This window comes from Staurois parvus, unplaced genomic scaffold (assembly GCF_062004578.1).
Source record: "Staurois parvus isolate SC_StPar_1 unplaced genomic scaffold, SC_StPar_1.0 ptg000488l, whole genome shotgun sequence".
NCBI lineage: Eukaryota > Metazoa > Chordata > Amphibia > Anura > Ranidae > Staurois > Staurois parvus.
Window position 1 is genome coordinate 383,993 of NW_028318284.1, and position 16,971 is coordinate 400,963.

At 40.1% G+C, this 16,971-nt stretch overlaps 1 protein-coding gene across 2 annotated transcripts in view; it reads right to left on the reverse strand.

Moving 5' to 3' along the window:
* Window positions 1–2,066: 2,066 nt before the first annotated feature.
* Window positions 2,067–16,971, reverse strand: part of MAP7D1 (MAP7 domain containing 1) — a 139,015-nt gene continuing 124,110 nt past the window's right edge. For both annotated transcript variants that reach the window (XM_089689643.1, XM_089689642.1), the window contains 4 exons: window positions 14,346–14,409; window positions 13,850–13,949; window positions 10,572–10,783; window positions 2,067–2,608 (listed from right to left, as the gene is read on the reverse strand). In XM_089689643.1, the coding sequence (XP_089545769.1) occupies window positions 2,598–2,608; window positions 10,572–10,783; window positions 13,850–13,949; window positions 14,346–14,409 (387 nt within the window). In that variant the 3' untranslated portion in view covers window positions 2,067–2,597. The remainder of the gene's footprint in view (window positions 2,609–10,571; window positions 10,784–13,849; window positions 13,950–14,345; window positions 14,410–16,971) is intronic.

The window sequence follows — 16,971 nt, forward strand, 5'->3', positions numbered from 1 at the left end:
CATACTTTTTCCTCCCTGCACTGTGAATGTTTACATGTTATGTGCAATTAAACCATGGCAACATCTAATGTTTGTGTAGTATTATGTTCAGCAGACTGTGTTCTTCTATTGTTGTGACTTAGATGACGTTCAGAGCACATTTTATGCCCAATTCATGCAAAACTCCACGTAATCCCAAGGGGTTCACATACTTTTTCTTGCAACTGTACATTGTGAGTTCATTGTTTTCGATTAGTCAAACACCTGATAGTTTTGCATTGTGAGGAGGAGCAATAAAGCAAAATCAAATGTGTAGGAACAGTGCCTGCATATGTAGGGAGCAAATATGGCTGCCTCCACATACATATATTATTTTCAAACTTTTAAATAGAAACAAAGTTGTTTGAAACATTAAAACACGTTGATAAGATTATGTACATCATCAAGCTGTCTACTATGACTATTTAAAAAAAAAAAAAAAAAAACAAACATTGTGAAGACTATCTATATTTGCATACTATGCACTGGATATTCAAACCATCCCTGAGTAGAAGTGGGTATGGGAAACCTTGTTGTTTTGCTAGAGTACATTGGGCATGTGTATACATGTACTCATTTGTCACATGGCACACACCCCCAATTAAAGGGCATGTATACAATTTCTTTAAAATGGAAGGAAGCATCAGGACTTTGCTGGCCTGCTGCACAACAAAAATAAAAATATTTTGAACCCAGCAATGAGGTATTTACAAGCTCTGATAAAAAATGTGGTGTGCAGCATTTACTCCCCGGAGGCAGATGTGCAAGCTGGATAGTTATTAAAGAATTATAGCTAGCCTGACTTGGACCCCTCCCATCTGAATTCAATTTGTGAACAAAGCCCAGCACCTGTTACATATTTAGCAGCACTGATGACTATATATACTGCACTGCCTATGTGAACATCAAGCAGAGCAACAGAGGGATCACTGGGATCAAAAGGACCCATCGCCACTTAAAACAGATAAAATAAGTATTGAACCATCACCATTTTTCTCAGTAAATATATTTCTAAAGGTGCTATTGACATGAAAGTTTCACCACATGTCGGTAACAACCCATGCAATCCATCCATACAATAAAAGCAAAAACACATACGTTCAGAAATTAAGTTATGTGTTTAAAACTGAATGACACAGGGAAAAAAGTATGGATTACATTAAGGAGTAGGTGCAAAAAGGTATAAGCCAAGACACCAGCTGAAATCTATCAGTAATTAGAAATCAATCCTGCCCCTTGTCAGTGCAAATTAATATCAGCTGGTTCACTCAACTGATGGCCAAAAAAAAAAAAAAAAAAAAAAAAAAAAAGTGTCTCATTACCAAGGTGTCACATCACATGATTGGTAAAAGCAAAGAGCTCTCTCAAGACCTTCGCAACCTCATTGTTGCAAAAAATACTGATGGCATTGGTTACAGAAGGATTTTTAAGCTTCTGAATGTTCCAGTGAGCACTGTTGGGGCCATAATCCGGAAGTGGAAAGACATAATTTCACCATAAACCGGCCAAGACCAGGCGCTCCTCACAAGATTTCTGACAGAAGAGTGAAAAGAATTATCAGAAAAGTTATCCAACAGCCAAGGACCACTTGTGGAGAGCTTCAGAAAGACATGGATTTAGCAGGTACAATTGTTTAAAAAAACCACTAAGTAATGCACTCAACCATGGCCTGTATGCACGCTCACCACACAAGACTCCATTGCTAAAGAAAAAGCGTGTTGAAGCTCATTTAAAGTTTGCTGCACAACATTTAGACAAGCGTGTGAAATACTGGGAGAATATAGTCTGGTCAGAGAAGACCAAAATTGAACTCTTTGGATGCCTAACACCTTTAGAAATATATTTACTGAGGAAAAATGGTGACGTGTTCAATATTTATTTTACCCACTATATATGGCAGCCCATGGTCTGCCTGTTACTACATTATATACAGTTACACCTAAAACTCTGGAATGACATCACAGCATATAAAAATAGCTTGAAAACAGAGAAGGGGGATGGGTCTCCCACTATTGTCAACTGCAAGTAAAGGCAATTTGTTATGAATGTAGATGTAACACTGTGAGGTTTTATTTACAGAATTCACATACAGCATTGTACCCAGCAGTCTCTTGTCATTAAATAGCTACATTATTAGGAGCACCAGGAAGCTCATTCACACATTTTCAGATGGGGCTGGGTTATCCCACTTTTTACCACTTGTCTCCTTGTCTCGCGTCCTTGTGAAATAAACCTTGTCAGTTTTACTTTATTATATAAGGTGCATGTTAGAAACAAAAACACAAAAAATTATGATAACACTAAGAAGTGTCCAGTATTTGTCAATGGTGGGTAGATGTGGCACTGGTAATATCTGTCCTATTCGAAGCCACATTTATTGTGGCCAGCATTTTCAGTTTATCTGCCTTTGACAATCAGTTCACGGTGGCCTCTTCAGCAAAAATTTCATGGTGATCTAATGGTGACAACATAAAGGTTTAATGTTAGGACGTTGGCCCCAAAGATCTACTGTTCTTCTTATCACCATCACCTTGAAGCCCTTCCAGCCAACAGGAACTCTGACACAGCCTTATAAAGGGTTACAGGACTTCTGTATGGAAATAAAAAAAAAACAAATAAATGAATGAAGGCAATTTTCAAACTCCAAGAAACTAAAATGTAATATTATTTGACAATAAAATTACTCCAAATTCTGAGAATAACTTTGATGTTCACTGGGATATCTATTAAATGATATGTTGAAGTGAAAGAAAGTGCAGAGGGTATATCCCCCTTCCAGTGCTGGTGTTCAATCTACCCAATAGCTTCTTTGCACTAAAGCTCTGTACAGATATTCAACAACTTTACAGTTGTCTCCGGAACAAGAGGTAAAAAGGAAACATTCCAACAGTGACACCTGCTGCAGTGATAGCCAAAAGGAAAAAAATATGATAACCCAATATGCAAAATGATACATACGTAAATATTGGTGCATTAGCACAACACTCAGAAGATCTTTTCTTTGCAGTAATTTAGATGTTCTCTCACCTATTTGGTGTAAAATTATAGGAGGTCATATTCCAAATGTATTAAATCACAAGACACGGACACACCCCTCCACTCAATTCCTCTGGTGTTCATCTCCAAAAGTGAGTGTCTTGTGAGATCATCAGGCAGGGCAGAGTGATTGCAGTAATATAATGGTTGGCCATATATTATACATTTTTTTTTTTCGTTCAACCAGTGAGTTGAATGAAAAAAAAAATGTGCCAATTTCTTTCACAGCATTGTTGCATTCTGCAGCCTCCATTAGCAGAATACAGAGAGATCAGCCAATCTCTGTTGAACCAGCCAGATTTTGATCCATCTATCTATCTTAGTCAGCTTAAGAAAGATCTGACAGGTGGCTTTCAGAAAGGTTTACATGAATGCCTGTACATGCTTCTTTTACATGTGAGTGATTATTGATTAAAAAAAGAAAACAGTGAGCACTAGGAAGTTTCCTATTTATTTCTTCAGAGCTGCAAATGCATTGTTTGGAGATGAACACCAGAGGAACTGAGCCTTGTGGTTTGCTACATGTGGTATATGACCTCCTACAACTGTAAAGGCACATCCAAATAGGCGAGAACACATTTACAGAGCACTGGGATGTTGGGGATTGCAGGATTTGTGCACAGAAGAGACATTTGGACACACTTTAATGAGTGGAGTGTGGCGCAGTTTCTTATGAGTTTGACATTGAGAGACTTGCACCTAATTGATCACTGTGAGGGATCTTCTAAGAGACATTTATACATGACATTGTTTATATTGTTGTATCTAACTTTGATTTATATTTGGTTTCTGGAGGAATTGTTTTTTGTGCTACTATATGAGTGTTGCTCTAACCCACTAATATTTATGTATATGTCCTTTTACATGTTAGGTTATCTCATTGTTCAAAGATTTATATTGAGCACTGCGCTTATTTTATATCAGAATGGGATTTTCTCTCATTTCCTGTAGTGCGTGCACTAACTTTGGAAACTTACTGCAACCAGATCGCATGATACTTCTGTACTGGTACAAATACACTAAATTTGAAACTTGCGTTTGGGGTGTCATTAACTTAACCACTTGCCCTCCAGAGAATTTACCCCCCTTAATGACCAGGTCTCTTTATGCTACTCGACGCTGCACTAATTCAACTGATAATTTTGTGGTCATGCAATACTGTAACCAAACAAAATTTACGTCCTTTTTTTCACACAAATAGAGCTTTCTTTTGGTGGTATTTGATCACCTGTGCGCTTTTTATTTTTTGCGCTATAAACAAAAAAAGACCAAACATTAATAAAAACAATATATTTTACTTTCAGCTATAAAAAATATATAGTAAACTCAAAGTTAGTTATAAATTTAGGCCAAAATGTATTCTGCTACGTTTTTGGTAAAAAAAAAAAAAATCCAACTAAGTGTATATTGATTGCTTTGTGTGAAAGCTATAGCGTCTACAAACTATGGTATAGATACTGCAATTTACGCCTTTTTTTGCTATACAGCGCTGCGCTAGTTTAACTGACAATTGCGCGGTCATGCAGTGCGGTACATAAATTAAATTTATGTCCTTTTTTCACACAAATAGAGTTTTCTTTTGGTGGTATTTGATCACCTGTGCGCTTTTTATTTTTGGCGCTATAAACAAAAAAATGTTTTGAAAAAAAACCCAAAACTATATTTTCTCATTTCTGTCGTAAAAAATATCCAAATAAAACTACAATTTCGTCATAATTTTAGGCCAAAATGTATTCTGCTCCATGTTTTTGGTTAAAAAAATCCCAATAAGTGTATATTGATTGCTTTGTGTGAAAGTTATAGCATCTACAAACTATGGTATAATGGAATTCACACTTTTACAAACACCCCCAAATGACCCCTTTTTGGAAAGTAGACACCTTAAGCTATCTGAGGCATATTGAGTCCATGGAAGATTTTTTTTTCGACAAGTTTCTGGAAAATGACAAACATTTTGTCAAAGTTGTCATTTAAATGATATATTTCTCTCACAAGCCATGAGTATATGTGGAATTACACCCCAAAATACATTCTGCTACATCTACAGAGTATGGGGATACCACATGTGTGAGACGTTTTGGGAGCCTAGCCACATACAGGAGCCTGAAAACTAATGACCACGTTGAAAGCCTGAAGGTGTGTAACTTCCTCATTTCATTTCCTCAATACCTATCACAGTTTCAGAGGCCCTGAAATACCAGGATAGTACTAACCCCCCCCCCCCTAATGACCGCTCTTTGGAAAGTAGACACCCCAAGGAATTTAAAAAGAGGCATGGTGAGTATTTTGCAGATCTCATTTTTTCTCACAAGGTTTTGAAATATAAAAAAAGAAAAGAAAACATATGTTTTTGTTTTTTTTCTTCATTTTCCAAAGACGTGGCAAACAACGAGATCTGCAAAATACTCACCACGCTTATCAAATTCTTTGGGGTGTCTACTTTCCAAAAAGGGGTTATTTGGGGGCTTTGGTGTTATCCAGTCATTTCAGGGCCTCCGAAACTGTGATACGTAGTCAGGGAGTGTAATGAAGAAATAAAGCACTTTAAAAGTCTGAAGGTGCTTATTGGATTTTGGGGTCCTTGGCTATACTGCCAAAAAGTCTCTCACATGTGGTATTTCCATACTCGGGAGAAGTAGCAGAATGTATTTTGGCGAGTAATTCCACATATACCCATGGCATGTGTGAGCAATTAATCATTTAAGTGACACTTGTGAAAAAAAAAATTTTTTTTTTGTAATTCTCCAAAACTTATTGGATTTTGGGGTCCTGTATTTGGCTAGACTGCCAAAACGTCTCTCACATTTGGTACCCCCATACTTGGGAGTAGTAGCAGAATGTATTTTGGGGAGTAATTCCACATTTACCCATGGCATGTGTGAGCAATAAATCATTTAAGTGACAATTTTGTGTAAAAAAAAAAATACTTTTTTGTAATTTTCCAAAAACTTGTGGTAAAAACAAATTCTTCTATTGATTCAACATGCCTCTCAGCAACTAGTTTGGGGTGTCTACTTTCCAAAAAGGGGTAGTTTTGGGAGGGGTGAGGGGTGAGGGCATTTTATGCCCAGCATTTGACATTTATGCCACACATCACTCACTCTTCTAACCACCTGAAGATCAAGTCTTCAGATCAAATGTCTAAATAGTGGCACGCTTGAATAAAAATTGTCCACATATAAGTGGTAACCCATATAGAAAAAGGATGATACCAAGTCCCAAACTATCTTGCTACTACTCCCCATGTAGTCTGGGCATCCGGGGGGCTCCATGTGACTATCTTTTCCCTCGTAAATCCGAAACTTGTATGTATAGCCTGTTGCTCTCTCACAGGTCTTCTACATCTTGACCCCATATCTGGCACGCTTGCTGGGGAGAAATTGTTTGAATGCAAGGCTGCCAGAAAATTAATGAAGACCTCATCAATGCATATTTTTTGCTGGGGAGTATAGACATTTGCAAATTTTTGGTTAAGGTGATTTATGAGGAGCTGAATTTTGTGGAGCTGGTCAAATTCAGGGTTACCCCCAGGACGACAGTGTATTGTCGTTGAAATGCATAAAACACATTATACTCTCATATCTATGCCTGGCCATGGCAGCAGAGAACATGGGCATATGATGAACTGCAATTAATTTTTTTTTTTAGTAATGCCCATGTTGAGGGTTAGGCCCAAAAAAAATTTTAAATCGGAAACTGTAATGGGTTTCCATGCGAATGGTCTGGCAAGGTTTGAATTTGGGTTGGCAGCGATAAATTGTTGTGCATATAAATTGCTTTGATCCACAATCAATGCATACAGATATGCCATGAAAAACAGCTCCAAAAAAATCAAGGGGAATTCCAGGTTGGGCAGTGGATGGGGGAAGTACGGGTGCTGCAGAATTTGTGGGCTGCCAATCGGGCTGCACATCTGGAAGGACACTATGGGCTCTACGGATCTGTGTGCGAATTCTTGGTGGTTGCGGGACAATACTTGTGCTCGCCACTGCACTAGCTTGTACTGCACTTATGGGACTCGCCATGTCACCAAGTGAAACTTCAGTGCTGGTATGTGAAAGACCAGGATGTACTAGCTGCTGGTGATCGCCAGTTCACCAAAAGGTAGCATGGCACTAGTACTGGCACTCTGCTGCATATGAGAGTCATCAAAATATACTGGCAAGTGCTAACAGAGATCAGGCCTGGTTCTGCCAACACTGCGGTTTTGTGTGCAACGTATCAAGTGACAGTGACCTACTGACACTGTACTTGCTAAGGGAGATGGGGGGGGGTAAGCATGGGGGGTAAGTGTAGGGGCTAAACGCAGGTGCTGGCAAGTGTCGGGCTGATCCCACTAACGCTGAATTTTTGAGGACACTATACTAATGTGAACGCTGGTATAATGCTGAGCTGATCAAAGATATAGATCCGTTCAGACACTATACTAGCAACGGAGGTTTATTGTGTATGAGTGTGTTCCTGGCAATCAAGGGGTTAAATGTGATTACTGGTGTACGGACGGGCAATCTGACGCCATCTGGGAGGGGCGTGAAAACCATGGGAGCACTAATCATGTATATTTACATGATTTTGCACACCCATACTGCCCTGTAGCAGTATTTTTGCTACAGGGCAGTCAGGAAGTGGTCAGAAAGCGGTTTTAACGGCACTGCGTTACTTTAACTGACAATTGCGCGGTCATGCAACGCTGCACCCAAATGAAATTTTTTTTCCCCACGAATTGAGCTTTCTTTTGGTGGTATTTGATTGCCTGTGTTTTTTTGCGGTATAAAAAAAAAAAAAAAAAAAAAAAAAGGGCCAACAATTTTGAAAAAAAAAACAATATTTTGGAATTTTTGCTAAAAAAAACATGTCCAGGAAAAAAATTTAAAATTGCCATAAATTTAGGCCAAAATATATTCTGTGACATGTCTTTGCTAAAAAAAAAAAAAAATCGCAATACACGTAAATTAATTGGTTTACGTGAAAGTTATAGCATCTACAAATGGTGGCATAGATACTGGAATTTTTTTTTAAATACTAATAATGGCGGCAATCAGCAACTTATGGCGACAATCAGCCACTTATGGCGGGACTGCTGCAGACATTCTGACACTGGGGGGAACTGACTTGGGGTCACTGACATCCCCAGTGACACCAATATAGTGATCAGTGCATAAAAAAAAAAAAACACTGACACTGTACTAATGTCACTGGGGAGGAAGTGGTTAACATTAGAAGGCAATCAAAGTGTTAAATGTGTGAGAGGAGTATTTTATTAGGGGGCGGGGGGGGGGTGCTTGACTGTAACACACTGATCCGGAAGGCTGTGCTCAGCGTAACGGATCAGTGCGCTCAAACTGACAGAGAGAGTTGCATTTAAAACTATACAGCCTTCCTCCCAGTCAGTGTTTGCCAGTAATCGCCGAGTAATCACCGTCTGGGACCCGGTGATTAACACCTGCGGCCATGATCGGCAGCGGGGATAGGGTGGGTTGCACACCCCCTACCTGAAATGCGAAATCATGTATAGGCACGTGATTTTGCTCAGTGGTGCCGACCTTCCACAGTAAATGTACTGTGGCTGGTCAGCAAGTGGTTAACATTGACAACCGCTGCAGATCTCATCTGCAATGCATTTTGAACGCTGTGTGGGAAACAAGCATGGAACCTGGGTTTCCGGTACTCTGTTCTGGTGTAAAATAGCCCTCATACAATTATCAATCTCTCTCTCAGAATTTTATTTTCCTAATTGGGTCAGTTTTCTTCACTTCCTGTTTTGGTGACTTGGTTCATCTAGGAGAGTTAGAGAAAAGAAATGAACACAGACAGTAATAGACCTTTAAATCCTTTGAGTGGTAAAGGATTAAAACTTCATACTTAAGCCATCATGTAATAAAATTAACTGTTCTCACATTACAGTCATCAGATACAGTCTGACCAATATCTCACACCATTTACATTGTCTCAGTTAACAGGCTGCAGCGACATCTGAAGAGGAAAGCTGCTCTGCAAGTCTTGACCTGAATAGTAACTCTCAGTCCTAGCCAGACCTGAGGGTAGTTTAAAAGTCAAGGACACACTATATTACTACAAAAACCAATCTTACGCATTGTCCTAATGGGGAGATTTCCCTGGAAACGCAACAAGAATTGAGAGCATAGTGAACAGAATTTTTATGTTAGAAATTCAATACAAGAATAGGTCTAACCCTTTTCCACTTGATCCATTACTTTAACCTCTTCCCTACTGCACTATAGCCGAAAGATGGCTACAGCGCAGTTGTCTAGTTCTGGGAAGATGTCCATTGACGTCTTTCCAGAACACACCCCCTGCATGCCCCCAGCAGCGCACACCCGGCGCCGCCGGAGATCGCTGTGTCCTATGGACACAGCTGATCACGTGATATGGTAAACGGCCAATCACAGCAGCCTTTTACCACGTGATCAGCTGTGTCCAATGACACAGCAGATCACCGGATAAATACAGTTGCTGGTTATTGGCTGCACTTTCCTCATGCTGTCACAGCGTGAGGAAAGTACTGCCGATAACCAGCAATTGTCAGAGAAGTGATCGGCACTGATGATCAGTGCCCTTATGATCAGTGCCCAGCAGTGCCGCCCACCTCTGCCACCCACCTGTGCCCAGCAGTGCCACCCACCTGTGCTGCCCATCACTGCCACCCATCAGTGCCGCCTATCAATACCACCTATCAGTGCCCATCAGTGCTGCCTATCTGTGCCACCACATCACAAAAACTACCCGTTTGCAAAATTGTATAATAGAAACAAAGAAAAACTTTTTTTTTCCAAATTTTTTGCACTTTTTTTGTTTCTAGCGCAAAAAAATTAAACACCCAGTGGCAGTTAAATACCACCAAAAGAAAGCTCTATTTGTGTGAAAAAAAAATTCAAATTTTAGATGGGTACAGTGTTGCATGACCGCGCAATTGTCATTCAAAATGCAACAGCGCTGAAAGCAGAAAATTGGCCTGGGCAGGAAGGGGGTATAAGTGCCCGGTAGGCAAGTGGTTAAAAAATTAATTTAAATACATTTCAACCTGAAATGTTTTTTTTTTTTCTGAAAATGCATTTTGATACACTACTATACAGCTCTCTTCATAGTGCACAAATTTACATGCATCTTTTACATATGTAAAAGGTAAACAAGCATATTTATGTAATTTTTTTGTCCATTCCAGCGTTTCCAATTATGTATATGATAGGTTAAAATGATTGTCATTTGCAGCCTGCTATATTGTACAGCTTGGTGCAAATGAGGCCGATTGAATTAACAAGTATTTTAGCCCCCTTCCTTGAAGTAACAAAGGCTAGTCTACTCCCCTTTACACTATAAGGAAATTTGAAATGTTACAAAGATGAGTGCCCTAAAATTTTGAGAGTTCCACATAAATATTGAAAACTACTAAAAAGTATAACTGGGCAAAGTATCTGACTTTCCCAGCTGCAGGAGTTTGATTCCAAACAGCAAGGAAGACCCGTCAGTGACCTGCTAATGCTGGGCAGCACTCTTACCTGTTACTTGAGGGGGCTGCACAGTAGACTTCTTAATAAATGTATCCTTTCCCCCAAAAGCGATAATTGGTTCTGCAGGTGGAATCCCCTTCTCTCCATTAGAACTGCTGATATCAGAAAGTGTTATCACCTCTTCAAATGCAGGAGACGAATCTTTAGAGGAGAAGCCATTTTCTTGTTTGGAAGGCTGTATCCCATTCACCAGAGAGCCTCTAAAATAAATAGACATATAGAGTTTATTATGAGCTGCTGTATACCATCATCACATTAAGAAATATGAATTACGACTGCAGTACTTTAAAGCTTATCTAAAGACAAGCTTTTCTTAAGTTTTTGAATGGAATGTTGAGGAGTTTTGGATGTAGTATTGGAGTCCTCCCAATTCTCTTTGTCCACGGCATTCCAAATATGGGGTTGTCATCATAACATTCTTCCAATGGTAACGCGTCCTTTGGTGACAACTATTTAAGAGTGGATTTCCCTCTCAGAGATTTTCTTTCACTTTCTGTTGGGTCTCTGAGACAGAAAGTGAAGAACAATATACCTAATGAGACAAAGCCTGACAGGGTGTAAAGCCGTCTCTATCCAATTTAAAAAGAGGTTTTGAGAGGATTTGAGATGTAGATAGATAGACACTCACACAGTATATATACTCTAAAATGAACATGGGCAAAGTAGGCTTAGCACATTAGCTTAGCACAGACTTCAGCTCTTCTTGATATCCCAACCTGGAGCTCTAGTGCCACCAATGGGTTATGGGAATGACATGGGTCCTTCTCCTAGCTAGATATCTCTGACACAAAAACTGTATGCCTCCTAGTGTGCCACTTCAATTGGTTTCTCTTAAAGCAAAAGGAATAGTATGCCTCTATTCTGTTCTCATTCCTCCACTTTTCTCATTCTACCACATAGAGTAAACACAGCAAATCCTGCAGGGAAACCTTTTCTCTGCTAGTACTACGGATTTTCCTATTTTGGTTACCACCGATAGCTGAAAGTCAAATATCAGTAAATTCTGGGCCTTGCAGAGAATACCAGCTCATGCTTCCCCGCCATGCACCAGTCTAAACACCCGCAGAACTTCAGATATTGACCACTCTGCCAATTATACTGGCTGCCCCTCTTCCCTAGGAAACCATGGTAGCTTGGATTTTTACTGTATCTAGGATAAATGACATTTAGGAAACCTTTTCAATAGTGTGAAATATTATACGAATGAAAACCAGGTCATAACAAATAAAAATTAGATAGTACTCTGTCAGAGGCGTCCCTAGGGTTGGTGTCACCCAGTGCGGTAACACTTAGTGGCACCCCCTCCAAGGATCCCCGCAGAATGGATCGGCTCTGCAGATTGAGCATAATAGATCGGACTCCGATCCATTATGCTCAATCCGCAGATTCGATCCATCCTGCGGAGATCATCGGCTTTCTTTACAAAACGTACGTTTTCTTGGAGCGGGTCCGGTGGCACCCCATATAGGTTGCATGCTGACGATCCCCGCAGGATCGTCGGCATGCAACCTATACGGGGTGACACCGGACCCGCTCCAAGAAAACGTACGTTTTGTAAAGAAAGCTGATGATCCTCGCAGGATGGATCGGATCCATCCTGCAGGAATCGTCGGCTTGCTTTACAACTTACCTTTTTGTGGAGCGAGTCTGGTGTCACTCCGTGCGGTCGGTGTCACCCGGTTGCGGATCACACCCCCTGCACCTGCCTCGGAATGCCACTGCTCAGTGTATATATTATTTTAAATACACAAAAGCATAATGTCAACCATATTTACATGTGCTTCATTAGCTCATTTTATCCAATTTTGGTTTCAGTTCACTAAAGCTTCTGTCAGTTCAATATATCACCTACAAGGCATTAATTATTAAGATATTCTGTATATAAAAGAATTTTCAAGAACTTAAGTACAAGTTTTTTTGTAATGTGATAGAAAACCCCTGGTTGGTAGGAACAATGGGATTCTAAAAATTGTCTACTGTGTGGAGCAGAAAAAGAAACTATTTGAGGTGGTGATGACATAAATTACTAATTTGCTCATAAATTTTGAGACATAAAAGCTTTCAGTATACAAATATCCTTTTTTGTATCAATTTCACACTTATGTAAGACTAATAAATTGAACATTTAATGAATAATATGCGAGAAAATATGAGAGCTCATAGGATAAAACAGCAAACGCAATTTAAAAATCCTATATATCTTAGCAAATTGACAGTTGTATTTTTGTGGGGTTTTTTTGTGTTTTTAACTTGTCATATGTTCTATTTCTGTTTGGTGCCCTCTAGTGCATGCTTCATAGGAATGCATTTAGGAACATAGAAATTTACATAGGAGCACAAAAACCAATACATGGCTGCATTGACAGGCTTTGCGCTTGTGCAGATTACACTATTTTCAAATCAGGTTCAGATGCTTCACAGTTTTTTTTAGAATTCATTCACAAATGCACATGACCTGCAATTGACCTCCTCACCAAAAAGTGGGTTTTGCATTTCTATAGACTTGTAAGAGTAATGCAAAACCCACTTGAAGTGAACAAAAGCTCATTAACATAGGTCAGGTTAATTCCATAGCATGCACAAGACAGGGAGGGGATCTCCCTGCTTGGCTTCTGGACAGCAGATATAACCCAACTGGCGATGAAGCCCTGTCCCACTTCACCCAAATCAGAAGAATTATGTATGTTCTTATGCCAGTCATTTAAAGTTAAATGCATGAATGGGGAGAAGCCATTGTAATGTGGTAATTGAATTCCTACATCCATGCTCCATAAGGTGCTGTGAATGCACCCTTTAAAGTGGTAGTAAACTGCACCTAAAAAATAAAAAAAATTCCCTGCAAGGTAATGTCATAATGTGCTAGTATGTATCACATACTAGCACATTATGAAGGACTTGCCTTAAAATGAAGCCCCCCAGCGGCACGCTGTCACCGCTGAAGAGGCTTCTATCTTCACCCGGTCTTCCTTCTGGGTTCGCAAGCTCCTGGCTGAGCTGTGATGACGTCATGCATGTGTGGGAGTCCCAGGCCATGGCACAGTGCTGTGAAATAACAGCACAGGTATGCTGTTGTCAAAATGGCTGTCAAAAGGAGCGCATATCTCCTAAACGGTGCACGTTTAGGAGATATTCATTTTACCTACAGGTAAGCTGTTATAAGCTTACCTGTAGGTAAAGGTATACAAAAAGAGTTTACTACCACTTTAAATGAACTGCAAATACTAATAGTGTAATTTTAAAAAATGTATATTTGCATCTAGACTAACCCCTGGGATATGTCAGATGCTGCAGTCCTGTCTTGTATTCTCACCACCTTCTTCTCTGGAAGCTCAATCTTCATGATAACATCAGTGGGTACTGTTTCAGCTACAGACAAAACAAGAATAAGAAAAGCAATATTTAATCTTGCACAATAATGTACTGTTAGGAAATACTAAAATCAGATTTAGATCTCTCGTGTTTAACCCACATGCTGAACGAGAAAAAATTTATAGATCGCTGGCTATCATATCCAGATAGCTACAGCATCCACAGCTGTCTGAAAACCTGAACAGTGAGTACATCTGATACATGTTGATTTTGAAAACAACTTTCGTCAAGCTGGGTGGTGCTGGCAAAACCACCCACGGCTCAAATTTCATCTACTTCAGCAGAAATCAGATGAAATTCAAACCATGTATGGCTAAACTTACGATATACTGTACAGGGGGGGATTGGGAAGGTTCTAACAGGATCTATCCTCTGAATTAGTATTCAGATTACCTTTGACTGGATTTGATTGTTGTTTGGTCTCTTTTCCATTCAGTGTTTGTTTATCTTCCTTCTTCTGCAAGAGACAAAATACAAACTGTGGATTAATAAATAACATGATTACATACATAACAGGATTTATTAGCCATGTTTCACAAAGTCACAGGAGTTATTTTACTTGTAGGTTCTTTAAAAAGAACATCTCAAGTGGTATTATTTTATTACCCCCTTAAATGGCTTTTTATCTGCTTTCCTTAATAATAATATTCAAACTCACACTTATCACCAGCCTAAAGCAAGCAGTATTTCAAGGTACAAAATTATATTGATATATATGACATTACTTTAATAGTCAAAATACTTAAAAATGGCTAAAGTAGCAAGCATGCAGTCTGATGTATGTAGCAATACCTTTAGTGAATTCAACAAACATTATTTTAACGTGAAAACAAGACAAATATTGCACAGAAATGAAAAGACCTAGCTTGTTATGCTTTGGTGAATTCAAGCTATTGTGGTTGAAAATGTACAATGAAGATGGTGTAAAATTGCACCACATGTATAACAATGGCCTCCTTTTAACAGTGTAGACCAGCAATGGGCAAACTACGGCCCGGCGGACCTTTTAATCCGGCCCGCGGAGCTAGGCTCCTCTCACAGTCCGCCCTGAAGAACGGTGTAGCATGAAAATCTGTCTCCTATGAGGATCTGTCCCCCTCGACGTATCTGCGCATGTGCCGGAGATCGCCGATCGGCTGCTAATGCCTGAAACTGGCACATGCGCAGATACGTCGAGGGGGACAGATCCTCATAGGAGACAGATTTTCATGCTACACCGGAACGGCGTGGGAACACGACGAGAGGAACGCGCGGAGCAAAGGTAAGTGAATTGACACAGGGGGGACTTGGGGACTTAATATGGGGGATGAATTACTATAGGGGGGATGAATTACTATAGGGGGTGAATTACTATATGGTGGATGAATTACTATATGGTGGATGAATTACTATATGGGGGATGAATTACTATATGGGGGATGAATTACTATATGGGGGATGAATTACTATATGGGGGATTAATTACTATGCTTACTATGGGGGAATATTACTATACTTACTATGGATGACACATACACATAATTCATCTACTCTTGGTCCGGCCCCCGGGTCCAATATATGAACCCATTGCGGCCCTCAAGTCAAAAAGTTTGCCCACCCCTGGTGTAGACCCTTCATCAAATTACAACTGGTTACTTTAATGGACATCCTCAGTTAAATGGATAAGAGCACTATTGTTTATACAATTATTATTCCATCCTTTCTAGCATCTACAGCAAAATTTCCCCACATACATACAGTGGGGCAAAAAAGTATTTAGTCAGCCACCAATTGTGCAAGTTCTCCAACTTAAAAAGATGAGAGAGGCCTGTAATTGGCATCATAGGTACACCTCAACTATGAGAGACAAAATGAGAAAAAAAAATCCAGACAATCACATTGGCTGATTCGGAAAGAATTTATTTGCAAATTATGGTAGAAAATAAGTATTTGGTGAATATCAAAAGTTCAGCTCAATACTTTGTTATATATCCTTTGTTGACAACGACAGAGGTCAAACGTTTCCTGTAAGTCTTCACAAGGTTGGCACACACTGTTGCTGGTATGTTGGGCCATTCCTCCATGCAGATCTCCTCTAGAGCAGTGATGTTTTGGGGCTGTCGCTGGGCAACACGGACTTTCAACACCCTCCAAAGGTTTTCTGGGGTAGAGATCTGGAGACTGGCTAGGCCACTCCAGGACCTTGAAATGCTTCTTACGAAGCCACTCCTTCGTTTCCCGGGTGGTATGTTTGGGATCATTGTCATGTTGGAAGACCCAGTCACGTTTCATCTTCAATACCCTTGCTGATGGAAGGAGGTTTGCACTCAAAATCTCACGATACATGGCCCCATTCATTCTGTCCTGTACATGGATCGGTTGTCCTTGTCCCTTTGCGGAGAAACAGCCCCAAAGCATGATGTTGCCACCCCCATGCTTCACAGTAGGTATGGTGTTCTTTGGATCCAACTCAGCATTCTCTCTCCTCCAAACACGATGAGTTGTGTTTCTACCAAATAGTTCTATTTTGGTTTCAACTGACCATATGACATTCTCCCAATCCTCTTCTGGATCATCCAAATGCTCTCTAGCAAACTTCATACGGGCCCGGACATGTACTGGCTTAAGCAGGGGGACACGTCTGGCACTGCAGGATCTGAGTCCCTGGCGGCGTAGTGTGTTACTGATGGTAGCCTTTGTTACGTTGGTCTCAGCTCTCTGCAGGTCATTCACTAGGTCCCCCCGTGTGGTCCTGGGATTTTTGCTCACCGTTCTTGTGATCATTTTGACTCCACGGGGTAAGATCTTGCGTAAAGCCCCAGATCGAGGGAGATTATCAGTGGTCTTGTATGTCTTCCATTTTCTAATTATTGCTCCCACAGTTGATTTGTTCACACCAAGCTGGTTGCCTATTGCAGATTCAGTCTTTCCAGCCTGGTGCAGGTCTACAAGTTTGTTTCTGGTGTCCTTCGACAGCTCTTTGGTCTTCACCATAGTGGAGTTTGGAGTGTGACTGTTTGAGGTTGTGGACAGGTGTCTT